Below are 26,582 nucleotides of genomic sequence, written 5' to 3' on the forward strand. Positions count from 1 at the left end.
ATCCCTGGATTGGGAAGATCCCCTGGAGAAGGGAGTGCCAACCCACTCCAGTATTCTTGCCTAGGGAATCCCAAGGACAGAGGAGCCTGGCAGTCTACAGTCCATGGGGTCGGACACGACAGAACAACTAACACAACAGCAACGTGTGTTTGGATCAGGGCACGGAGGAGGGTGTTGGTAGCTTGTTTCTTATTTTAATGGCAAGTATGAAGGGCTAGTGTCACCTCCTATATAGAGAGTCTAATACATTTGAAAATTAGGCCTTGAAAACAAGCAGCTTCCCTTGAGCTGCCTATTAGATTGTCGTGTCAAAGAGAACGGTTCCCACCTGCCCTAAAGAACTAGGATGTACATCATTAAGAAACCACTGGCCAAAATATCCCACAAAGAAGCTGGTCCTGGCAGCCCCTTGCCTGCTCCAAAGGATACCACAGAGGCTGCCTGGATTCAGCTGTCTCACCTGTAGGTAATCTGGATGCCCTCAGGAAGATGCGGGACCTGGGAGGTTTGCTTAATAGGGACTCCTGGGCTGTCTGCTTGCTGGACACAGAATCCCTTGGACTGTAGACCTGGGTGCTAGACTTGGAGAGGACTTCTGCAAAGCTGTTTTCTTCCCTGTCCTCCTCTCTGTCCTTCTTCTTTTGTTTGGTTCGCTCCACTGAGTACTGCCACTTGATATTCTCAAACTGGAACAGGAGGATGTTGCTCTCCGTGTTGATCACCATCCTGGAACCAAAGCAACATGACTGCCCACAAAAGGGGACTTCCCTGGTAGTCCAGTGGTTAAGACTCCACCCCCCAGTGAGGGGGAGCAGGTCCAATCACTGGTCAGGGAGCTAAGATCCCACACACCCTTAAAAGGAACATGGAGGCTGCCATTGCCCCAGCTTCCAAATATGCATTAGGACTACTGTCCCATTGGATCCTGCACCAAGAGATCAGTGCTGGGGAAATGACCACACAAACAAGGTGGTGTAGGTTGTTGCAGGGTCTAAAGCGGAGAAAGGCAGCAGGCCATGCAGCAGAACTCATTAGCTCTGTAGCTGTTTTCTTTAAAAATGAGTTGTGAGCAAAGCACACGTGTCCTGATTACTCCCTTCTCGAGTTAAAACATTTTTAAGTGAATTTCTGTTCCTGGAGTAAGTGCTAAGGACCTAGGTACCTGAGGCAGAAAGCTTAGCTACTCTGCACACAGATGTCCGGAATTTCACTCCTTTCTTAAGCATAGCATCCAAATGCCACATGTCTATTGTCATGATGGGATGAGAAAGCTTTCTAATGGGGGAAGTCTTCAAGCTCTCGCTGACCTTCCACCCCGACCTTCACTCCATCACTCCAGGATCTCTCTGCACACTCTATGTCCAGACAGGACATTTGTATTTGGAAAGCAGGAGGGTTTCCATATTCCCTAATCCCCCCTGAACCCAGGACCCCCAACATTACCTCCCACCCACTGTTCCTGGGGTTCACAGCATTCACAGGGTGCTACTCCCCAACCCTGGCTCCTAGGTCGCCTATAACTGTAAACAAGAGATGGAAATGCTGTGTGCAGGCTCCTTTCTGCTCCGAAAGGCTGTAATTTTAAGACTGTCACAGTCAGCATAAACTCTCCATACAAGTGACTGGTTATGGTAGGATACACTGGAATGGAATCAGGGAACCATCCCAGTTAGAAATCTTTCAGACTTACTTTTACTCAAGCTGACGTCTCTCTTTGGATGTCACAAAAGAGAAAAAGGTCAGAAGTGACCTCTCTTTATGGCTTTCTGACTTCATGACTGAAAGAGTATTCATTTATTGAGCCTTATTACACAGAAGGAAGGCAAAGTAGTTCAGAGCAACTAGGTGATGTCTCAAGTGAGCCTGTGCTAGAATTTAAAAGTCTAGTTGGGTATTTTTACATAATATCATGTGAACCTACAGTATAACAACACAGTGCTATATTCAATTAGTGCTACCATGGTTCTGTTTCTGTAAACACCTCTGCTCCCTGGAGAAGGGAAGAGCCACCTACTCTAGTATTCTTGCCTGGAAAATCCCATGGACAGAGGAGCCTGGCAGGCTACAGTTCATGGGGTCACAAAGAATAAGACATGACTAAGCGACTGAGCACACACCTCTCGAGCACACCTACACACACCTCTGCTCAGTTCTGCCCCACTGGACATGGGGCCACCTGCCAATGCCACCCCAACCCTCCTGCAAGTCTCTTTGCATCAGAAACGAGACACAGGGAGCTGAGGAGCACTCAGGCTGGACACGGGATCAGGGGGCAGGTGGAGGCTGCCTGTTGGCAGAACCAGGTCCCTGCGGCAGAGCTGTATCATGCCCATCACATGATCAGATCTGACCCTGGGAACAAATGAGCCCCTGAGCCCATCATCCACCGCGACCCAAACTGCAAGTGAGCACAACCTGTGCTCTCCTGCTGCCAGCAAATCCAGGGCCAGTGTCCCAGAGGAGGGAAAAAGAAACCATCTAAACAGACTCACTCAGGACCCTGACCTCCACACCGACCACCCACCTGTTGCCCTGAATAAAGAAGGACAGCACAGGATCACCTCTGCCATTGGCTTTCATCACCTTCAGACAGTTCCCGTTTAGGAAATTGTAAATGCGGATCTTGCCATCGGCACAAGCACTGATGACCCGGAGGAAGAGAAGGGCCACGTGGAGAACCTCCCTGGAAGGGAACAGAGTGACGGGCAGTACCCACCTTCCAGTGAACCACTCGGATGTGTCTGCAGTCAGGGAGTTCGGTGTGTGGTTGGAAGGGGGGTGCTCATGACTGTCCTTGAAGCGATGTTTGCCATCAGTTTGTGATTCTGGATGTAAACCATTAACCCTCAAGACACAACTGTACTCTCTCCCCTCACTCTGCAGTTACTGTTCCTACAACTTGGTCACAGCACCACAAAGCAGAAAAACAAAAGGGCTTATGTCAAGACTTTTTTTTTTTTTTTTTTTTGGTCAGATATATAGATGACTGTGCTTCTCTCTTAGAATTTGATTTCTAGCTATCAGATGTCTACAAATGTCATGCTCAGAATTATTTGACGTTTTGAATCTTTTAAAAAGTAGCATTATTATATAAACAAAGAAAAAACAGATGGGAAAATGGTTATCTTTATAATAAGCAAAAACCTGGTATTTGAGCAGGTTCTCTTGGTCCTTAAATTAGTGGCTTTCATTCTTTCACTGAAACATCCCATAGGAAAACTGTACCCAGCAGCTGAGATTTTTGAGCTCTCTTTTGTGATTACCAGCAGGAGAAGGAGGTGGGGATCGGGAGAAGATTTAGATAAATGCCTCTAACGAAATCCCCCTGACAACAGTTGGGTCCTAGCTGGGCTCCAGATAAGTGGAGTATTCAGATCTGAGAAGTGCCATTATCCCACTGCTATTAATGCTACTGAAAAATGGAACTTGATGTCACCAATTTGTTAGACCTTGTGTGCAAAGCAGGTCCATCAATCTCTGCCACCTCCACCCATCCAAGTCCATCCATGGCCACATTCATATGTTGCTTTCTCCATAAAGCCATCTCTCATCTCCACTGTTCCTCTCACCCCACTCATATACATAGACTTCCAGTATATTGTCAGATCCTCTTGGGTACAACACTTGTCTTATTCACCTTTGCACGCCCAGCACCCAGCATATGGCCCAGTCCCATAGCGGGTCCTCAATAAATATTACAAAAGTGAATGTTGGCTCATGTTTCAGTGTATGATCATTGCTAAGGTATGTTAAAACTATGATATCCAACATAGGGAGTTGGGATGGGCAAGTACACACTGCTCTATTTAAAATGGATAACCAACAAAGACCTACTGTATAGCACAGGGAGCTTTGCTCAATGTTATGTGGCAGCCTGGGTGGGAGGGGAGTTTGGGGGGAGAACACATGTATACACGTTCTCTATATACGACTGAGTTGCTCTGTTGTGCACCTGAAACCATCTCAACATTGCTAATCAGCTATGTTTTTGTTGTTGTTTAGTTGCTAAGTCATGTCTGACCCTTACGCTTCAATATAAAATAAAAAGTTAAAAAATAAATAAAAGAATGACATTCACCACATATCATCTGGACTTGGTCAGATTCCAAGGTGACCAAGGTACCAGAGTCATACTGAGACTTTTCAAGGCTCCAAAAACTAGCAAAACAAAAATAACAGACTTTGAAACACAGAAGACATTCAAAGAACAGCAAAGAACCCAGTGTGGCTTGATGTATCACGTGATGAACACATGAACAGATGGATAGACAGATAATAAATCTAAGGTATAAAATACATGTAAGAAAGTTCAACAAAGTTCTCATTTTTCCCAAGATGAAAATGCAATAACTTTATTGGTGCCCTAAGTGCACCTCAGTCCACCTATGGCGAATCCAGCACTGGGAGAGATGCCTTGTGATTGAAGGGTTTGCCTCCTTGTGTGTCTCTTTGGATCTTGCTGAGCTGAGCCAACACTTCTCGTGGGTTCCTGTGACATTTGGTGGGTCAGCCTATATACCATTATAGCCTGGTGATTTAAAGCACAGACTTTGGGATCAGAAAATCTGGGATCAAAACCTGATCGGACCTCTTACTGACTGTATAAACTTGAGAAAATAACCTCTCAGTCTTCAGTTTTCTCTTTCATGAGAAGGGGAACTGCTTCAGAGGATTCCTGTCGGGATTAAATCAATCAAGGTATTTTAAAAACTAAGCCCATACCTCACACAACAGTGGTTTTCATGGTTCTGGCATAATCCAGTCTCCTTTCATATTTTCTCTCTGCCCTAGAAATGTCACTTGTCTCTTTCTTTGTCCCTCCTTGATCAAAAAAAAAAAAAAAAAAAACTACTGCAGAAGGTGATGTCAGTGAAAATGGTGGAGTTCAAAGGAACTCCAAAATTCCATCCTTCCATAAAAGCAATGAAAAAATCAGCAAAAACTGTCAGAATCAACTATTTGGAACTCTGGAAAATAACCAAAGGCTTGCAGCAATCCAAGGGAAACCACTAATAAAGTAATTCAAAAATATATAGTAAAAATGTGATGACAGAATTAAAATGGTACACTGTTAATATCTAAATATCCATTCAACACCCAAAAAGACCACAGTAGAAGAGTTGAGAAATGAAACAAACCAACAACAACAACAACAACAAAATATATATATATAACATATATATATATATATATATATATAAGACTATAGAAAAACAAAGAGCCAAATGGTTTGTTTTACACTTAATGTAAATAGATTAAATTCTTCCATTAAAAGGCAGACATTGGGAGAAATGGTTAAAAACATGATCCAACTAAATGCTGCCTACAGGAGGCTCACTGTAGATTCAAAGACACAAATATGTTGAAAGTGAAACAGTGGGGAAAAAAAGATACTCCTTGCACCACAGTGTCTATACAAATATCACACAAAATAGACTTTTAGACAAAATTGTTAATAGAGACAAAAAAGAACATTACATAATAATGATAAAAGTGTGAATTTACCAAGGAGATATAACAATTATAAAATCTTTGCTTAGACTGCTCCCAAAAAATAAGAGATAAAATTCAAATTACTAAAATCAGAAATGAAACAGAGAACATTACTACTGACTGATGGAAATATTGTGTAATTAGTGGGAATGGCCACATAATATTATGGATATACTAAAAAACATTCAATTGTACACCATGAAATGGTGAATTTTATGTCATGTGAATTATCTTAATTTTTAAGTCATAAATATATTCAATTTACTTAATATATATTAAAATGTTATATATAATATATAAATATATATATTTAATGTATTAAATATATTATATAATATATATATTTAATGTATTAAATATATAATATATATAAATTTACAATGTATACATTTAATGGAATGCAGGTGTTCAGTGTACTTGATAATCATATTTCTTGCAGTAAATTAATAATTTGGCTTCTTTGTACAAATCAATAGCATGAATTTGCTTTCTCAGCACTTCATTATGTCCAGTTAAACTACCCACCAAGGAGATCAAACTGCCCAGCAAGATCAAACCAGTCAATCCTAAAAGAAATCAACCCTGAATATCCATTGGAAGGACTGATGCTGAAACTGAAGCTCCAATCCTTTGGCCACCTGATGCAAAGAATTGAGTCACTGGAAAAGACCCTGAGGCTGGGAAAGGTTGAGGGCAGGAGGTGAAGGGGACAACAGAAGATGAGATGATTGGATGGCATCAACGACTCAGTGGACATGAGTTTGAACAAACTCTGGGAGATGGTGAAGGACAGGTGAAGACAGGACTTGCTGCAGTCCATGGGATCACAAAGAGTGAGATATTAACAACTGAACAACAACAATCAAGCACTTATATATACACAGTACTGCTACAGATGAGTGGGAGAAAGGGCCCTACAAATAAGAACACTGCCCATATCCTCCAAATGTACTATAACTGTCTATGGATTTGCTGTAAGTGTGCAAGGCATCAAGAGCCAATGTGGATAGTATGTTGGGCTGTCATTCAGTGGAAGTGGGAATGGTTTAAGAAGGTCTCATAACTGAGGTATTAATAGAATGGGCCTGATGAAATGGTGAACACACTGCTGAGTTTGCTGGAAACAATTATCTTCCAATAACTAAATTAAATCCTACTGAATCATGCTTGGAAGGTTTTAAAAACCTAGCGTTACTATTTTAATGTGACATCACAAAGTTTGAGTCCCTCCTTGAGGTCAAGTTTGGACAAGCCAGATGATAAACGCTGAGAGGTTTATCGATAATCACCCAAGGGTTGACTAAATCACTGAACACTGGCCCTTCCTGATACTACCCACCTGTCAACAATGCAGTTATACACCCCAGATATAGAACATACACATATAGGCCCATATCCCCCTCTACTGCCCACAGAGCCAATCTGCCTGCTCAAGAAGTTCCTGTGGATAACCAAATAGGGCCTATTGTATAGCACAAGGAACTCTGCTCAATGTTATGTGGTAGCCTGGAAGGGAAGGGAGTTTGGGGAGAATGGGTACATATATATGTATGGCTGAGTCCCTTTGCTATGCACCTGAAACTATCACATTGTTAATAAACTATACTCCAATATAAAACCTTTTTTAAAAATTTAAAAATTAATTTTAAAAAAGAGGTTTCTGTGAGGGTACAAGGAAATCTAGGACCTTATTTCATTAAATAACTGACAGATCCTTCTGGAAGACCCATTCACTCTCTCAATGAATTAGGATAGCACTTAGCTTCCTGGCGTCTCTTATAATGCACTCAGGGGAAGAAGCAATATGCATGCAGTACAAGAGTGGCATAGAGCAGTCTGTAAAACCCACGATTATGGCAGAACCATTAGCCATTAACCATTGACCACAATGCCCTTTCCAAATAAGCTTAGATAACCTCGGAGTACTTCTTAATTGGATCCAAGCAGGCACCATCACTAAACTGGGATTGGAAATGCAAAATGAAATCCATTTGCTGTCCCGGAATAGAATTGAGCCCACAGGCTTTAAGGGAGCTCCTTCTTTAAGCCATTAGTTATTTTTAAACCTTGGGCACCTGGGTCATTTTAAGCTTTCGCAACCACAAAATTCCAAGAATTTAAGTTTACTGGACCTGGCATCACTGAGGGACAGTTCCGCCAATATTCCTAAGTTTGGTAGGTAACAGATAAAATTTATCACATGTGCCGTAAGTGTAAATTTTCAGTAACTTCTCAAAATCTGCACACAGTATTGTTGTTTCTTAAGAGAAATAAGGGAGGGCAGGAGAGGGGGTGACTATATTGGGCAACAGGTGGAAGAAAAGGAAAGTGGAAATGGGTGAGGAGCAGAGGCGAGAGGGTCAACAGAGAGCAGTGGGGACTGATCTAAAGAGTGAAGTCTAGGTTCTGATGGGAAAATTGGGGTTGGGGACAGGGACCTAGCCAGGGTGTCCTGAGCACCTACTTTGGATGCTTGAAGGCCATGAGGCACCGTTCGTACTTTCCCACCATGCTCCAGGCCATGACCAGGCCATCAGTGCTTCCCGACAGGAGATGCCACTGGTCGAAGTATAGACACTTCACGGCCCCCTCGTGGCCGTTGAGCGTCTGCAAGAAAAGATGCCTCTGTTCTCAGCCCATCTTCAGCCCAAATAGTGACTCCTCAAGGAGCAGAGCTGGAGGCTTCTTGAGATGGATCCCAAAGCCACACTCTACCAATCTGTGACTACCACACTGGGAGTCTGCCTGAGCCCACTGCATGTCTGCTCTAAGAAGGTTGGTGAGGTTCAGGCAACCTGCTCTCCAGAGCTCCCTCCCCAGTTAAGGAGGAAGGAGATAGGGGGGGGCCTGGTACCCAGTGGGTCTGTGACCAGGCAGGCCCCGCCTTCCTGGAGTGCCTGAGAGGGACACAGTCTTCCTTCCTTCCTCCGCTGCCAGAAGGGCAAGGCTCATGTGTCAGCTCCCGCCAGGACCAGAGGCAGCTTGATATCCAGTAACTGCTGCTTAGACCACGGTAACATCACTGGTGAAAAAGCCCACCAGCCAGGCAGCCGCTTCTCACTGTGATCCTGTGTTCTCTGCACAAAAGATATCTCAGCACCACCCACCAGGGATGGGGGCCGCCCATCCGGCAAGAACACTTGTTGCGTGTAAACATTCGATCACCTTCTAGACAGCCAACATTCTCTTCTCAGAAGAGAGGCAAGAGGAGATCACTGTGGTTTGCTCATTCCCAGACCCCGTGCCAGAATCAGGGTCAAATGTTCCAGAAGAAGAAAAGGTACTTTACCTGTGCTATTGTGAAAAGGCCCCGCTGAGTCCATGTGTCTTGGCGGAGTCAGAACGCAGCCTCCACCACCTCCACCCATGACAATGTGGCTCACGTGGGCCTTGACCTTCAACCAACTCAGAATGGCCCCTTCTTAGGGGATCTTCCCCTTCCCCTTCTCAGGACCACCCTCTTTTGGTGACTGCCTCTCAACCACCCTAGGTGGTCTGGGGAGCTACCTGGAGGTGGACTGTCAGTGTCCTCCGGTCTCTTACCCGCAGCACTCTGCTCCCCAGTCCCCACCCCTAGCCCTTCCCCCTAGTCCCCTCCCCCACATCCCCACTCCTCACCTTTACCAGCTGGGCCATGGCCATGTGCCACACTTTGACCATGCCTTTCTCACAGCTGCTCACGATGTATGTGTCATTTATCCTGGTGGCCAGGATGGGGTCTTTGTGTTTGAAGGTCTTTAGGCACTTCCCTGTCTCTATATCCCACTCTGAAAGGGAAGGGGAGAGAGAAAAGAGGGTGCATGGAGAAGGTGCCAAAGGGGCTCCATACCCCATCGCAGAAGCTGAGACCAGCCGAGCCCATCATGTCAGACTCCAGAAGGCTTCACCTGGTCCAGCACCCCCATGCTCTCACCCATAGTCCATGTACCTGCAACCCAGGGCTCCCCTCTCATAGCCCTTGGGAGATCCAGCAATGCATAGACCTTGGCTCTGACCCTGGAACTTAGCCTCCTCGTCTAAGAGGTGGACAACTCCTCTCCAGTAAGCCTCCTCCTCAAGCCTGAAAGACGCTAGGGTAGATTTCAGGAAAATCATGGCAGGTATTCAGGGCATGATTCCTCCCAGATGCTGTCTCCTGACCCTCAACTCCTACCCACCCCCAAAGATGAGAAAGCTGTCTATCTCCATTTACATTTTAAAGTATTTCTGAATCTGACCTTTGGATTTTACTTCTAAGAGATTGTCACAGCTAAGGGTGGATCTACTGCTGCTTCTACACAGATGGTGCTAGAGCCCCCACCTCTCTTATCGTAAATGTTGGGTGGATATGAGAGTCCACGGGTGGTGGGAGAACTGAGCTTGAAGGAAGAGACTGAGAATCACAAATTCAGTGGGCATCACAAATTCAGTGATGAGAACATTAAAGCCCCCCCAAAGAACTTTCTTCCTTAGGCAATGGAATGAGTATCACAGGACCAAATACTAACCACAGTGCACACCCACCCCACGCTAGCCGTGAGCCAGGCACCAATCAAAATGCTTGCCATGCATTAACTCATCTTTACAAGACAAAGCTATTATTACTCCTTCCTGTACAGATGGGGAAACTGAAACCCAGAGAGGTTCAGTAACCTGCTCAAGATCACAGGGGTGGTGAGCAGATTGAACTGGGATTTGAACCCAGGGAGTCTAGGTCCAGAGACCATGTTTCTAACCATTAACCCAAACTATGTGAGTAAGCTTTTCTACATTGATTTTTTGCCCTCACCTGGGCGTCTGCGGGAACTCCGCACTCAATGCATTAGCTTCCCATTGCTGCTGTAACAGATTACTATCAGTTTAGAGCCTGAAAATGACAAACGGATTATCTCACTGCACAACCTCACAAGGCTAAAATCAAGGTGTCAGCAGGGCTGTGCTCCTTTAGGGAGTTCCAGGCGGCGGGGGGAAGGAATCCATGTCCTTGCTTTTTCCACCTTCTAGGGTCCCACACACACACCTTGGCTCACGACCCCCTTTCTCCATCTTCAAGGCCAGCAACGTTCCATCTCTCTGACCATTCATCCACAGTCACATCTCCTTTTGGTCACACATAAGAAAATGTCTGTTTTTATGGATCCAAGTGATGACCCATGGGCCCACACCAATAACCCAACCCCCATTTTAAGGTCCCTGACTTCAGTACATCTTCAAAGTCCTTCTTGCCATGCAAGGTGACACAGTCACTGGTTTCCGGGATTAGGATGGGACCATCTTTGTCTGGCTGTTCTTCTGCCTGCCACACTCAACGTGTCCAAAATACAAGCCATCATCTTCTCCTCCATCCCTCCCCTACCCTGCTCTTCGTCCAAGGTCCCATTTCCATCAGTGGTCCTTCTGTGTACCCAATGGCCTGAGTTATAAAGTCTGACCTCACCCTTCACCCTTCTTTCTTGCTTTTCATCTCCTGTTGGTGCTGAAGTCCTGCCTGTTCTCATTTGGAAATCCCACCCGCCCCACCCTCTGTATGTACCATCTCCTGTAAACTCAGATCCATCCGATAACTTCACACTTGCCTATTCTCAGATATTCTGAAGACATCCAGAGGTTCTCTAGACTGAGTAGTATTTTAACTTGTCCCCTGTCCCCACAGAGTTGCCATCTCTCCAAATCTTTCTTCCACAATATCACTAGAGCAGTCTTTCTCAAATACACATTTCATCATATCGCTTCTCAGCTTAGAATGCATTTACAGCCTCATACATCTTACAGAATAAAGCTCAATTTTCAACACAGAAGGCCCTTTATAACCTGGCCCCAAACAAACATACCTGCCTGATCGCCAACACCACACACAACAGCTCAGCCAACTGAGCAGAGGGAAAGTCCCTCAATTCTTCATTTTCTTTCATGTTCTGTGATTTGCCTGAGCTGTTCCTTCTGCTTGAAATGCCCTACATGCTCCCTCTGCATGTAGAACTACTCATCCTCAGGACCACACTCAAACAGTACCCTGCCTGCAGTGCTTTCCCTTTTACTCTTATTTCTATGGTGACTTAGACTTCCACAAACTCGCTGGAGTACACGTTTTAGAACCAGACAGCCCTAGGTTCAAATCCCCACCCAACCACTTAGCAGTTTTGACTCCGGGCTAATTGTTTTTCTCTCTGAGTCGTGGATCCCTTATCCACCCCATAGAACACTTATGAGACTGAAATAAGATAATGTAAAGCACCCATCGCAGTCCCAAAGTCAGTACTCAACAGCGACTGTTGTCATTCACATATTTACTCTTCCCTCCGTGATATATTTATATATCTGTCTCCATTAGGAGACCACGAGGCTCTTGAGGAAATAGAAAGCCATGTGGAAAGGGCCATGGCATATGCTGCTTTCCTTACACTTAGCATAGCTCCTAGCATTCAACCAACAGTCACTGACTGAATGAATCGATGGATCCATAAACAGATGGATGAAGGGATAAGCAACTGCCTTTAGAAATGAGCAAAACAAGTCTTCTGTCAACCCATGGGCTTAAGGAAACATCTTAGAGAGTCTGAGGCATTTCTTTCTCACCTTTTACCTGGCAATCTTTTGCTCCAGAGGCGAGCTTGTTCTTATACACATCCATGCAGGTGATGGTCCCCTGGTGGCCATTGAAGATGCGTATACAAGCCCCACTCTTCAGATCCCAGTATCTGCAGGAATCAGACCACAAAAAAGAGATGCTTTGAAGACTTTCTGAGGGCCCAAGGGTTCAACAGTATAGAGTTCCTTTAGGCTGATAGGTAGTTGGAAGGCATCAGAGTTTCATGATTAAGCTCAGAGTCCAAGGCCTGGATTTGAATCCCAGTTGCAGCACCTATTATGTGTAACTTTAAGAAAGCTACTGAACTTTGGTGAAAACTTCATTTCCTCCTTGATACAATGGAAATGATAACAATTATCTCATAGGTTTATGAAATATTAAATACAGTAATGCAGAAATTGTCAACTAGCGGTGACATCCACTCCCAGGGGACATGTGACAATGTCTGAAGACATGTTTGGTTGTCACAAGTTGGGCTTCCCTGGTGGCTCAAATGTTAAAGAATCTGCCTGCAATGTGGGAGACCCAGGTTTGATCCCTGGGTCAGGAAGATCCCCTGGAGAATGGACTGGTTTAATTTCATGGACAGAGGAGCCTGGCAGGCTACAGTCCATGGGATTGCAAAGAGTCAGACACAACTGAGTGGCTAACACTTTTCATCAGGTGGAAGGGTCCCTAAAACAATCACCAGGCTCAGAATCCATGACACTGATTCAGTGGTGGAGCTGATCTTCAAACAAGAACAACAGAACAACTGACATGTGCCACTTGGATTCAGACTATTTTATGTGCATTTCTAAAGCATATCTAGGGCTTCCCAGGTGACTCTGTGGTAAAGAATCCACTTGCCATGCAGGAGACCTGGGTTCCATCCCTGGGTTGAGAAGACCCCCTGGAGGAGGATGGCAACCCACTCCAGTATTCTTGCTTGGAGAATTCCAAGGACAGAGGAACCTGGTCGGCTACAGTCCATGGGGTCACAAAGAGTCAGACATGACCTAGCAACTAAACACACACACACACACAAAGCATATCTAAGAGATATATGGGAAACATGTATGAGTCACACTGTTTTTTTAATATACAAACCTGCCTGAGGTCTCTCAACCATCATTCATACTGACTTTGTGACAGGACAAAGTATAATGTCAAGAGACTGGGCTCTGGAGCCAGGCTGCCTGAGGTCCATGCCCATATCCATCACTCACTGGCTGTGTGATCTCAAATAAGTTACTGAATCACCTGCTATCTCAGTTTCCTCATTTGTAAATTGGGGATAATAATGGTACTCATCCCATATATTAGGAGACTTGGCACATAATAAACAATAAGTAAATGTTTCTTTTGATTTGGGCAGGGAGGCATTGTCAGATTTTTCCTTCTAATATTCCTAAAGGTCCCATGGCCTTTATCTGTTCATCAGAGCCTGCTATGCATACATAGTTGAGTTTAACAAGGTCCCAGTGGTCTGAAAAAAAAAGCATGTTTTGAATTTCTACCTCCTAGCAGCATGGTTGACCATATGCCCAGGTTGTTTTCATAATTTATGCAGAAAAGGTATTTGATAAATGTTTTTAGAAAAATAGGAATGAGGACTTCCCTAGTGGTCCAGTGGCTAAGACTCCATGCTCCCAATACAGGGGGATTGGGTTCAATCCCTAGTCAGGGAACTAGATCCCACATGCTGCAACTAAATATCCTATATGCAGCAATGAAGATTCTGCGTGCTGCAACTAAGACCCATTATAGCCAAATAAATAAACAAATATTTTTTAAAACTTGTAAATGGATGCTTATAGCCACTTACTCCTAACAGACAAAATGTAGAAGCAACCAAGATGTCCTTCAGTAGATGAAGGAATAAATTGTGGTCCATCCGGAGAGTGGAATATTATTCAGTGTAAGAAAAAAATGAGCTATCCAGAAATGAAAAGACATGGAGGAGCCTTAAATGAATATGACTAAGTGAAAGAAGATCTGAAAAAGCTACACACTGTATGATTTCAACTATATAACATTCTGGAAAAGGCAAAACTACAGAGCCAGTAAAAAGATTAATGGCTGTTCGAGATTGGGAGAAGCATGAATAAGCAGAGGACAGAGGATTTTAGGGCAGTGAAAATACTTTGTATGATACTATAATGATGGATATGTGTCATTATATATTTGTCCAAATGCATACAAAGTATACCACTAAGTGTGAACCCTAACGTAAACTGTAGACTTTAGGTAATTGCATGCATACTCAGTCGCTCAGCTGTGTCCTAACTCTTTGCGACCCCATGGACTGTAGCCCACCAGGCTCCTCTGACCAAGGGTTTCTCCAGGCAAGAATACTGGAGTGGGTTGTCATTTCCTCCTCCAGGGGATCTTTCCAAGCCAGGGACCAAACTTGCATCTCCTGTATCTCCTGCACTGCAGGAGGATTCTTTACCCACTGAGCCATCAGGAAAGCACAGATTATGATGTGTCAAAGCAGGGTCATCAGTTGTGACACATGTACCACTCTGATGGGGAATCTTGAGGACAAGAGAATATATTCATGTGCGGGTGCAGAGGGTATATTGGAAAACTTTGTGTCTTCCTGTCAATTTTGCTGTGAATCTGAAACTGCTGTATAAAAATTGTCTTTTTTAAAAAGGTAGTTTTGATGCAAGAATAGAAAAGCAAGCCAACAACACTGTGTTGTATTTTTGAAAGTTGCTGAGAGTAGATCTTGAAAGTTCTCATCACAAGAAAAAAAAATGTCACTATATGCAGTGATGGATATAACTAAATTCACTGGGGTCATCATTTTGCAATATATGCATATATCAAGTCATTATATTGTACACCTAATATATTGTATGTCAATATATACCTCAATATACCTCAATAAAATATATGTATGTCAATATGTATGTCAATATACCTCAATAAAACATTTTTTAAACTCATACACATGGGTACCAGAAAACACATACAGGAATGTCTACAGCAGTAATCTTTGAAAGAATAAAGAGCTAACAACAATGCAAATATCCACCAACTGAAGAGTAAATAAATGAGTTATGATGATGTATTCACCCAATAAAATACTATATCTCAGTGAAAATAAGTTCATTACTGCTATCTATATCATAAAGATGAATCTCAAAATTAGTGCAAGAATCAAGTACACATGAATTTTTAAAACACAACTACATTTATGTTAAGTTCAAGAAAGGACAAAGGTAGTGAATATATCTGGAGATACCTAAATAGGTAGCAAAACTATAAAAAAAATTTAAGTATAAAATTTATACTGATCAGGAGGAAGAAAGAAAAAATAAGAGAAAGGCACATAATGAGATTTGGGGAATGGTAATGCCCTCCTTCTTGACCTGAGTAACGAGCACATGAGTATTTATTATATTGTTTAAAAATATTTGTGTATATATATACTTTTATCACTATTTGGCTTCCATACCAGGTTTCACGCCCACAAAAAAACTACTTTCCCCTGAAGGAATCCGTAAAAAGAAATATAAATTATGATTTTATCTAAGAATACTAAAGAAAATACTTTCTGATTCGCAAACTTCAGCTAGAAAATAGATCTAATAATTGCTATAAATCTATCTCACTCAAAGTTTAAACAATATACAAATTTTTGGTTTTTATCTTGCCAAAAAAAGTGTGGGTTATTCTAGAAGTCAGCATCATTTAGGATAACTTTTGCATAAGTACAAAAAAACGTAAAAGCACACGTGCTTTTTCCACAAGCTGTGTTTAGGCCTGGGCAAGTTGAGGACCGCAACTTTCTGGGACCACTTACCTGATACTCAGGTCATAACTCCCACTCAGGAGAAAGTTCTCTTCTTCACACAAGAAGAGGGCCCGGACACTCCCAGCATGGCCTCGAAACCTGATGGGTATCTCCTTTATACGTATGATGTCCAGAAGCTGGATCTTTCTATTGGATGACACGGCTAACAAATCACCTCCAGAATAGTGGATGATTCTATTTCGGTCCCACCTGAGTTGCCAGGAAAAAGATGCACCATGAGAGAAGAGAACCATGGAACTACTTAGTACAGTGCCTTTTGCCTATAGCAATGCCATCATGGAAAATCCATCCAGCAAGGGATGTAGCAGAAGGCAAGGCCTAATGTTAATAAGCCCTGATGGATCCCTACCTCACACTGTAATAAAAATGCATTTCAAGCAGATTTAAAACCTAAACACAAAAGGCACAATTATTTTAACAATTTCTGCTAATGTATAATAAATCCCCAGGACAGAGAACAGAGTATGCAGCATTTTCTGCTTTATTTGACCATGGAAACCTTTTTTCACAGAAAACCTCAGAGGAACTCAGTTGGGAAGCCCTATACTGACTGCATATCCCACTACTGTCATTATTGTTTCCCTTAACCAATATCCCATGAGCATACTACATTAGGGGCAAAGTCTTGTGCTAATAGGTGCTCATGGGAAACACAAAGATGAGTAAGATATGGATGGACCCTGCCCTCAATCAGTATGAAATCCAACAAAATAGGGTGAGTTGAATTAATTTTCCAATCACAAGATTATTAGCAAATAGATAAAATATGAGCAGGATGACCAAAAAATTTATTGTCCAAACTGATATTTTTTTATCATGAAAGGGGACACTATTATTAATTACTCAAGGACCACACAATAAAGCAGGGTTGTTTGGATAAACAGGGATGGATAGTCACTCTAAATACGAGGAGCAATTCCTGACAATTTTGCCCTCATTCCATTTGTGATATCTAGAGTTCAACCTGTCATTTTCTCTGCTAAAGAGCACATATCACCATACTATTCATAAACACTCATCTTTGCCTTTTCCCATCTGTTCTGTCCTCCCCCTATTTGACTAGTCAAGATGCAGTTTGTTAGTAAGGTTCACAACCAAAAACAGAATAAAAGATGTCCTTCACAAAACATTTTTAATAAAAAGTGAAGTTCTAGATCTAAAATATGTCAGGAAGTTGACATTATGAAAGGATCTTCTTCTGGCATATTCAAATGATGTCACACTACATAGTTACCTTAAATACCATTTTAATATTTAACATGAAAAGACACAGTACTTTGCTAGAGTGGGTTATCAAAATATGTATAGAATAGCCCCATTTCTATTTAAAATACGTATTTATACATGCCCAGAAAAAATTCTATGATAGACATCAAAATTAATGGTAGTTATCTCTACATGATGAGATTATAGAAGGGATTGCTTTTTCTCTATACATTTTCTGGCATTTAGTGGAAATTTTTTCCAGTGAGGATATATTACTTCTAGAATAAGAATTAAACAGTAAAGATAGTTTTAAAATATTTCATGCATGTGAATTGTGCAAAAGGTTGCTGGTCAGTGTACCCAAAATTTGTAAGGGCAGAGTGTCCTCCACCCGCTACTGTTTGTTGTTGTTTAGTTACTAAGTCATGTCCAACTCTTTTGCAACCCCATGGACTGTAGCCTGCCAGGCTCCTCTGTCCATGGGATTTCCCAGGCATGGATGCTGGAGTGGGTTGCCAGTTTCTCCCCCAGGGGGTCTTTTCCACCCAGGAACTGAAACCAGTCCCCTGCATTGACAGGCAGATTCTTTTACCATTTAGCCACCAGGAAAGCCCACCCTCTACTGAGAATGGTGCAAAAATCAAGCACCAAGTCTCCAGATGGGTTTGGGGCTGGAGTTTCAGGTAAAGAAGGATTGCTTTTCCAGTGAGCGAGGGTCATGGGAATCCTCAGATGCTTGCGTGGGTAGTCCAGGGGCCCTGGGCCCTAGATTCTGAGCCTAGTACCTACATGTCAGAGAGGATGCGGATGTTGTAAGAGCCACAGAAGACATTCCTCTCCTCCATCTGCACCTGCTGAGTCTCCTGGTTCTGGTACGCAGTCCACAGGTTGTAGTCATTCTAACAAGGGAACACCCGCAGTCAAAGGACAGGGGCAACCTGACCCAGGGCCCCAGACATGCACCCTGGGATTCCCCCCTGGAAAGGGTGCAGGGGTCCATGGCCTCCTCCTCTTCAGGCCATGGCAACCACTACGTGGTGATGGGGAAGGGGCCGACCAGTGAGAAAAGGAACCCCTGAGTGCAAAAATACTGAGTTGAGGGTCCTGATTCCTCTTCCACCTCTGATTCTGTGAACATCCGGTGCTGCTGATAACACAACTTTTTTAAACTGAGCTCAGGACCACGATGCATGCAAAATAAAGTCACTGGTGCCCCTTGACTGACCATTTCATGAAACCCGGGGATTCATGTTCATGTTGTGTACATGTGAAAGTACAGAGCATACTTGTGGGAACTCGAGGCACAAGTGAAATCACTGCTGCACGCTCTGTGCCTGGTGTGTCGAGGTCTTCACACATCAGCAACCCTCACCTCCTCACAGCTGCGTCACACAGCATGTCACCTGCCCCCCCAAGTATTCTCATCATTTCACAGATGAGACAGCTGAGCCTCAGAGAGGGTAGCCTCAGAGAGGCCCTGCCCCCACTTCCTTCCCCATCCCCAGCCACAGACCTCTGCAGCCATGAAACGCAGGGACAGGCCGGTGAGGACACCCAGTGATCCTCACATTGCTCCTGGCTCTGAGCTGCCCACTAGATGCTTGCTTCATGGACATAGGACCTGGCGTGGGAGCCGCAGTCAGGAAGAACTTCAAGAAGACACCCAAATGAGCCCTCACTTAACAGATGAGGAATACAAGGCTTAAGGAGAGGAAATCACTTGCCTACACACACACAGCACAGGACTCTGGCCTCTCTCTTAGGGTACGTCACCTCCCATACCCCACATCCATATGCTCTATCCCATATCCTCCATGCCCTACATCCATAATATGCTCTATCCTGTACCCTCTGATGTCTGACATCCTTACGTGAGGTCCAAGCCTGGACTTCGGCCTTCAGTGGCCAATAAGAAAGGACGCCCTACAGTCACTTACCCCAGATGCCATCAGAACCCACCTTTGTTCTCAGTTTCCACTTCTGATTTTTCACACGTAGGCGCTTCCCGTCATCCGTCATTTTCGGAACTGGGATAATAACCTTGTTGGCATAATTAGGGTCTATCCCCCTGGTGTAGGACCCCTGGGGGAAATAACAGAAGTGTTCTTACACTCCAAGAAAAAAATAAAAACTAGTACTTGGCAGGATCTGAAAGACGGATAAGCTCTGGCCTGGGAAGGCATGGGCCTGGGGAGTTGGGCGACTAGTGTGGGCAGACTGGTTCGAGGAGGGTAATGACATCAAACGTCCAGGGAGGAGCAGTAAGAATGGTGGGTGGCATGGCTGATTCATGTCAATGTATGGGGAAAACCGCTACAATATTGTAAAGTAATTAGCCTCCCAATAAAATAAATTAATTAATTTTTAAAAAAAAGAACAGTGGGTGGTCTCCAGCCTCCAGCATGTGGCCTGCCTCAAGGCCTCCTCATCTGTCTCCTGTCCCCTCCCTCTGCTGGGGAAAAAACCAAACTATCAGGAACCCCTGATTTAGGGTCAGGCTTCAGGCAAGAGACAGAACTGTAAATGCCAGAGGTGGTTACTATCCAGGGAATAGTGCAGCATAACCTAAAAATACACTTTGTGGCCTTATAAACATCTGTGTACGTGAGGCTCTCTTATGGCACAAGCTCTGGTAAGGCTTCCTGGGGAAAGCTCCCAGCTCCATGGGGCGTGGGGAAGGCTCTGCCTCTCTCTGCCTGCGGGGCTTCTAGACAGGGTGCTTCCCACTAGAGAGTCAGTGGTGACCGAGAGTCTGGACATGAAGGCAATGAGGAAGCAGCCCACGTGGAGCTGGAGGCCAGCTCGGGAGCCACCACAGACGGGAAGGCTTGGCAGAAAGGAGGCTGGCCTGACCTGTCCCTCCCAGACAGGCTGTACCTGCAGGAAGGTGATCTGGTGCTGGATGAAGGAGTGCATGGACAGGTCGGTCTTGACCTGCTGTGCCAGCGCCGCCCAGTGCTGGCTCACAAAGCTACACCTGTTCAAGGTGCTCCTATCCAGGAAACCTGGAAAAACAAGAGGTGGGCCTGGGAACCTCCAACCTGGGCCACAGTGAGGGAGAGGGGGTGCTTGAGAAACCCCCCAACAAGCCCCGCATACTTAGAATATACTTGGAGAGGTGGATGGGCAGCTGGCGGATGAAGTCGCGGTACCTGCTGACCCCAGAGGACAGTTCTCTGACGGTGTCCAGATCCAGCAGCACATCAGTGGCCGGGGCCCAGCCTGATTTGGACACACTGGTTTTTTCAGAAAATAGCCTGTTCATCTCGGAAATACACTGGAGTGAACTCTTCCACTGTACTTCTAGAGGGAAACCGGGAAAGGGGGCACAGCTAAGGCATCTTTGGGATGAGTCCAAGCCCACCCACGGACAAGTGCTTTCTCCGAGCACTTTTGGGCTTCCCTGGTGGCTCAGCCAGTAAAGAATCTGCCTGCAATGCAGGAGATCCATGTTCAGTCCCTTGGCCAGGAAGATCCCCTGGAGAAGAAAATGTCAACCCACTCCAGTATTCTTGCCTGGGAAATCCAAATCCAGACAGAGGAGTCTGGTGGGCTACAATTCATGTGTGTGTGTGCTTAGTCACTCAATAGTGTCCAACTCTATGTGGGGTTGCAAAAAAGTCAGACACGACTTGGCAACTAAACTACCACCACCACCAGGCCTAGAGCAAGTCCTTGCCAAAAGCTCCGCCACCGAAACAGAGCTTGTCAGAGTCTACCCTGAGGCCACTGAGCTCTGGTCATTTCTTCCGCCAAAGTGAAAATACAATTTCCCCTAACCAAGCACACAAGTAGTTTTCAGCATTCCCAGCTCAAGGTGACATCTGCAGCATGAAAACTGCCCTGCTGGTGAAAAGGCATGGTGTCCAGAGTTCCCTTTAAAGGATCCCAACAAGAAAAGGTCTCAGACAATTTGAAAAGAGAGGGGTGGATGAAATGAGATGGACAAGATGGTGATGATTATTGAGCTTGGAAGACAGTTACACGGGTGACGATAACACTGTTCTACCTCCTTGGAACAGACCCTGATGCCAGGAAAGATGGAAGGCAGGAGGAGAAGGGGGCAACAGAGGATGATATGGTTGGATGGCATCATCGACTCGATGGACATGAGTTTGAGCAAGCTCCAAGTGACAGGGGAGGAGAGAGGAGCCTGGCATGCTGCAGTCCATGAGGACACAGAGTCAGACATGACTTAGTAACTGAACAACAACAAAAACAAACCTATTTTTTGAAACTTCAAATTTTCTGTATAAAAAGCGTTTTAGAACCTATGCTTTGTGTTTCCTGTATTTATTCCATGTATGTGTCTTGATTCAAAAACCAACTGAGAACAGCCTTAAGGTCAGAGCCCAATTCCCCACTGCTCTTGTTTCCACCTCAAGACTGAATCCAGGGACAGCCCTGGTGTCCCAGTGGTAAAGATTGCACTCCCAGTCCAGGAACCTGAGTTCAATCTCTGGTCAGGGAACTAGGTCCCTCATGCCACAACTAAAGATCCCACATGCCACAACTAAGACCTCGCAGAGCCAAACAAATAAATAAAAAGACTGAATCCAGTGCTGCAAAAATAGCTCCTGGTGGGTTGGATTCTGGAGATGCCCCCCCCCTTCCCTGTACCAGAGGTCGGGGGGCTAGACCAAGGGATACAACCTAGGGCAGAGGGAAACTTAGGGTCACACTGACTGATTTTCATCCTTGTTTCTCACCTTACCAGTGAGCGTATGCACATTCGGTCGCTCACTTGTGTCCAATTCTCTGTCCCATGGATTAGCCCACCAGGCTCCTCTGTCCATGGGATTCTCCTGGCAAGAAGATTGGAGTGGGTTGCCATTTTCCTCCTCCAGGGGGTCTTCCTGACTCAGGGATCAAACCTGCATCACCTGTGTCTCCTGCAGTGCAGCTGGACTCTTTACCAGCTGAGCCATTGGAGAAGCCCACTTACCAGACATGGGATTAAATGAGGGAATAAACACCAGAGTGCCCAGCCCACTTCGTAGACAACAAATGAGTGTGAGTTGCCCACATTTGTCCTCCTCAGATGCCACCACCCGCCAGCCCCTCCAGGTCCATGGGGACCCCTCCCCTTGGGCTTTGCTGCCACCAGCGGGCTTACCAGCAGTGGCTGTTCCCCCCCGCACAAAGGCACGCAAGCTTGCTTTTCCTGTAGCTTTGGACAACGGGAAGGTTGTGTGCCTGGTTCCAGCTGCCCAGCAGGCTTGTGAGGTGTCACACGAGTGTGTGTGGCCTTCTTTAGGGATGAAAAACATGTTGGTAAAGTCTGGGTCGATCCCTGAAAAACAAAAGACCAAGACAAGTGACCCTTGAAGCAAGTGCATGGAGAGGAAGTGCTGAAGAAAAGTGGCTTTAGGTCTACTGGTTTCTTTTAAATCTACACAAAACAGACCAGGCCAGTCATGTTTGTTTTTATTTAGGGGCCTCCGAGTGGGAGAAATATCAATAACCTTGGATATGCAGATGACACCACCCTTATGGCAGAAAGTGAAGAGGAACTAAAAAGCCTCTTGATGAAAGTGAAAGTGTTAGTCACTCAGTCGAGTCCACCCACCATGGCCTGTAGCCCACCAGGCTCCTCTGTCCATGGAATTATCCAGGCAAGAATACTGGAGTGTCTAGCCATTCCCTTCTCCAGGGGATCTTCCCAACCCAGGGATCAAACCCAGGTCTCCTGCATTGCAAGCAGATTCTTTACTGTCTAAGCTACCAGGGAAGCCCATAAATTTCAATACATCTAGTTTTAATATTCAAGATCAACTAATGCTAACTGAGAAATAACTACCGCATTTTGGGTTCTTCACACATCTGTTGTATGCTCTACCATAGTACAAGAAGGAATTAATATTTCTTTTCTTTTTATAATATATTATGCAGTAAACTGAGCTGTTAATGTTATTAACTGAGATGAAAATATTTTTATGTCAGTATATTTTGTTACCTTTTTATGCTCTTACTGATTTTCCTTCACTCAATCTTAAAATTGGCCCTTGTTCCTGATTATGACTGTGTGCTTAGCGTTTTCAGAGCGCCTTTGCCTCTTCAGGATGCTCTGTTAGCAGTAGATTGAGCAAAGGATTTACTAAAATGCATCTAATAAAGCTATGAATGTTGATGGCACAAGGTTCTATGTCTCAAAAAAAAAAAAAAAAAAAAAAAGAAAGTGAAAGAGGAGAGTGAAAAAGTTGGCCTAAAGTGCAACATTCAGAAAACTAAGATCATGGCATCCAGTCCCATCACTTCATGGGAAATAGATGGGGAAACAGTGGAAACAGTGGCTGACTTTATTTTTGGGGGCTCCAAAATCACTGCAGATGGTGATTGCAGCCATGAAATTAAAAGATGCTTACTCCTTGGAAGGAAAGTTATGACCAACCTAGATAGCATATTAAAAAGCAGAGACATTACTTTGCCAACAAAGGTCCGTCTGGTCAAGGCTATGGTTTTTCCAGTGGTCATGTATGGATGTGAGAGTTGGACTGTGAAGAAAGCTGAGCACCGAAAAATTGATGCTTTTGAACTGTGGTTTTAGAGAAGACTCTTGAGAGTCCCTTGGACTGCAAGGAGATCCAACCAGTCCATCCTAAAGGAGATCAATCCTGGGTGTTCATTGGAAGGACTGATGCTGAAGCTGAAACTCCAATACTTTGACCACCTCATGCGAAGAGTTGACTCATTGGAAAAGATCCTGAGGCTGGGAGGAATTGGGGGCAGGAGGAGAAAGGGATGACAGAGGATGAGATGGCTGGATAGCATCACTGACTCAATGAACTTGAGTTTGAGTAAACTCCGGGAGTTGGTGATAGACAGGGAGGCCTGGTGTGCTGCGATTCATGGGGTCACAAAGAGTCGGACATGACTGAGCGACTGAACTGAACTGAGTTTCTACACAAAAGTCACAGAAAGCCTCTGTTAGCCTTTGCCACCCTGCCTGCACTGCAAACCTCATCAGTTCTCTATATACGCGAGGGTAGAGACTGAGAGAGAGGGGAGGAGGGAAAGAGAGAGAGAAAGAGGCAGGAGTTGAAAGAGGGATTGCTTTTTTGAAGCACTTACTTAATTTTCTTCAGTGATATGAATGAATGCCCTTGAGTCAAATTAGAAAATTTCATTTTTAAGAGAGAAGCTCCCCTAGCAAAGGGAGGCCTGTAAATATAAGGAGCTGATTCCTACGGTGGGGGAGGGCCGCAGAACAGGGCACATGTGTGGACAGAGCCTGCTACCCTGTCTGGAGGGCAGCCTTGCGCCTGGAGCCAACACACGAGACCCTACCCATGACAAGGCCATAAGGGAGAAAACCTGACGGGCAAGGCGGATCAGGTTTTCAGGGGTTTCGAAAAAGTCACCTCACGAGACCCTACCCCTAACAAGGCCATAAGGGAGAAAACCTGACGGGCAAGGCGGATCAGGTTTTCAGGGGTTTTGAAAAGGCCAGCTCACGAGATCCCACCCATGACAAGGTCACGAGGAGAAAGCCTGACAGGCAAGGCAGATCAGGTTTTCAGGGATTTCGAAAAGCTGCCCCCGGCGCTCACCTTAAAGATGATATCTGTCTTTCTGATGCCTGCCTCAATGGACTACTCCCTAATTTCTGTGACACAGGCAGGAAGGCCTTCCTTGATCTCTTCCAAAATAAGAATCAATTTAGAACTTTAATCAATAAGTTTCCCAGGTGGTGGTATTTTATGAGATTATTCAGGGTGAAAGGAGTGTTTTAATTTAAACTCCTTTGCTGGTAGTTTGTTAGCCAAATGCATTTATGCCCTTGGTACTAATATGCATGATTGCTTATAATATCCTAATCATAAAATAGCATAAAGAACCTGATTATATAAAAGCCCTAATGGATATAGGGCCTTTTTAAGGGGTAAAGGAGTCCTATTAGAAAACATAAGAAAAATTATTCTATAGGTGGCTATTGGGTTGAGATTTGCTTGCTGTGATTTGCTTGCTGTGTTTTTGCTTTTAATGTGCTAAGGTTGTGTTATAGAAACCATTGTTAATATAGTTAAAGATCTAGAGAAATAAGAACTTAGCCCTAGTGTGGTAACAATGAGATGGTTGTTAATTGTCAGTCAGGAGTGCTAGGCAGAAGCTGCCTCACCAAAGTCACAGAGTCAGTATGGGGTAAACTTCTTAGATAAACGCAACTGACAACTTTTGCAGAAAGATTAATTTTTGTATTAACAAGAATATAATTCTACTCTGTACTATTTCCCTATGAGACAGTTACCTTTCAGTTAAGATCACCATAAAAACGGAAAATAGGTTTACATTCACCTGACCTGCATAAAATGTTAATAGCCCCAAGGCCAGAAGATCGTGTGCTAAGAATTACTATAGAATTAGACAGCAAAAAAAATCCTGCTTTTCCTAAAAAACAAAATGATGTAATGCTAATCCTGTGTAATCATGAGTAAGCATCTTGTACCTTGAAAACGTTCTGTGAAAGGGTATAAAACCGGTTGTCAAAAAGTAAAACACAGACTTGGCCCTATCAAGGCTAGTCTCACGTGTCTTCTCTCTCTCTCGCCGACGCCGTTCATCCTGAGGGTACCCCCTGGATCCTGCCGAGGCTGGACCCCAGCAGCCTTGCCCATGGGAGATGCATAGGATGGGAGGCCTGGTTTTCACCCCCCGACTGGATGACCACAACCAAGTCACTCAGATTCACTGAACTTCAGCATCATTACCTACAAAATAAAGGCGCTGGACTGGTCAATCTCTAACCTAACTGACGGGATTCTTTGACTTTCTCCACCACTTCTTCATTCCATCTGATTATTCTTTTACTTCCTGGACACACCAAAGAAAGCAAGTGCCTTTATCAGGTTTCTAATAGCCCTCTGCGTGCGTGCTCAGCCTCTTCAGCTGCATCTGACTCTTTGTGACCCCAGGGACTATAGCCCGCATCTGTTCATGGGATTCTCCAGGCAAGAATACTGGAATAGGTTGTTAAATTCCCAACCCAGGAATTTTTACCCACTGAGCCACCTGGGAAGCCCCTAATAGTGCCCTAGGGAGCTGTAAAGTTTCTTGAAATCCTATGAGTCTACAAACAGGACCACACTCCAAGTCTTGTGGACAGCAGGAATCCCCCACTCTCAAAAGAGCTCGACCTCTGAATCTCTCCATCTGATGCCCCCTTCCAAGCTTCTCCCATGCCGCTAAACCTCTGCTTCCCTTTCTAGACAGCCCCCTGCAACCCCAGTCCCTTGCCTCCTTTCTGGCTGCTTTTGCTGCCCTAGTCCAACTGGCCAAGACCTTCTCACCAACAGAATGGACCACTGGCTCCCAAAATGAGACATACAGACCAATATCAGCATCTCCTAGCAACATGTTAGCAATGCAGACTCATAACCCACATTACACCTGCTGCATCAGGAGCTCTGGGGGAGGACCAAAGCCACCTGGGTGTTAATAAGCCTTCCGAGTGATTCTGATACAACAATAATGGAGAACTCCTATCCCAGCCTTATTCAGTCCTTTCAT

The 26,582-nt window shown here is 44.6% G+C and overlaps 1 protein-coding gene across 1 annotated transcript in view; it reads right to left on the reverse strand.

The window, feature by feature from the left end:
• The window catches only part of FBXW10B (F-box and WD repeat domain containing 10B), a 31,412-nt gene that overhangs the window by 2,761 nt on the left and 2,069 nt on the right, over positions 1-26,582 (reverse strand). Inside the window, exons 2-12 of the mRNA XM_061143524.1 lie at positions 22,192-22,368; positions 20,175-20,378; positions 19,953-20,080; positions 19,035-19,157; positions 17,865-17,974; positions 15,858-16,058; positions 12,049-12,170; positions 9,112-9,260; positions 7,958-8,100; positions 2,525-2,683; positions 461-726 (exon numbers count right to left, since the gene is read on the reverse strand). Of these exons, the coding sequence (XP_060999507.1) occupies positions 461-726; positions 2,525-2,683; positions 7,958-8,100; positions 9,112-9,260; positions 12,049-12,170; positions 15,858-16,058; positions 17,865-17,974; positions 19,035-19,157; positions 19,953-20,080; positions 20,175-20,378; positions 22,192-22,368 (1,782 nt within the window). The remainder of the gene's footprint in view (positions 1-460; positions 727-2,524; positions 2,684-7,957; positions 8,101-9,111; positions 9,261-12,048; positions 12,171-15,857; positions 16,059-17,864; positions 17,975-19,034; positions 19,158-19,952; positions 20,081-20,174; positions 20,379-22,191; positions 22,369-26,582) is intronic.

This window comes from Dama dama, chromosome 5, assembly GCF_033118175.1.
Source record: "Dama dama isolate Ldn47 chromosome 5, ASM3311817v1, whole genome shotgun sequence".
Lineage (NCBI taxonomy): Eukaryota > Metazoa > Chordata > Mammalia > Artiodactyla > Cervidae > Dama > Dama dama.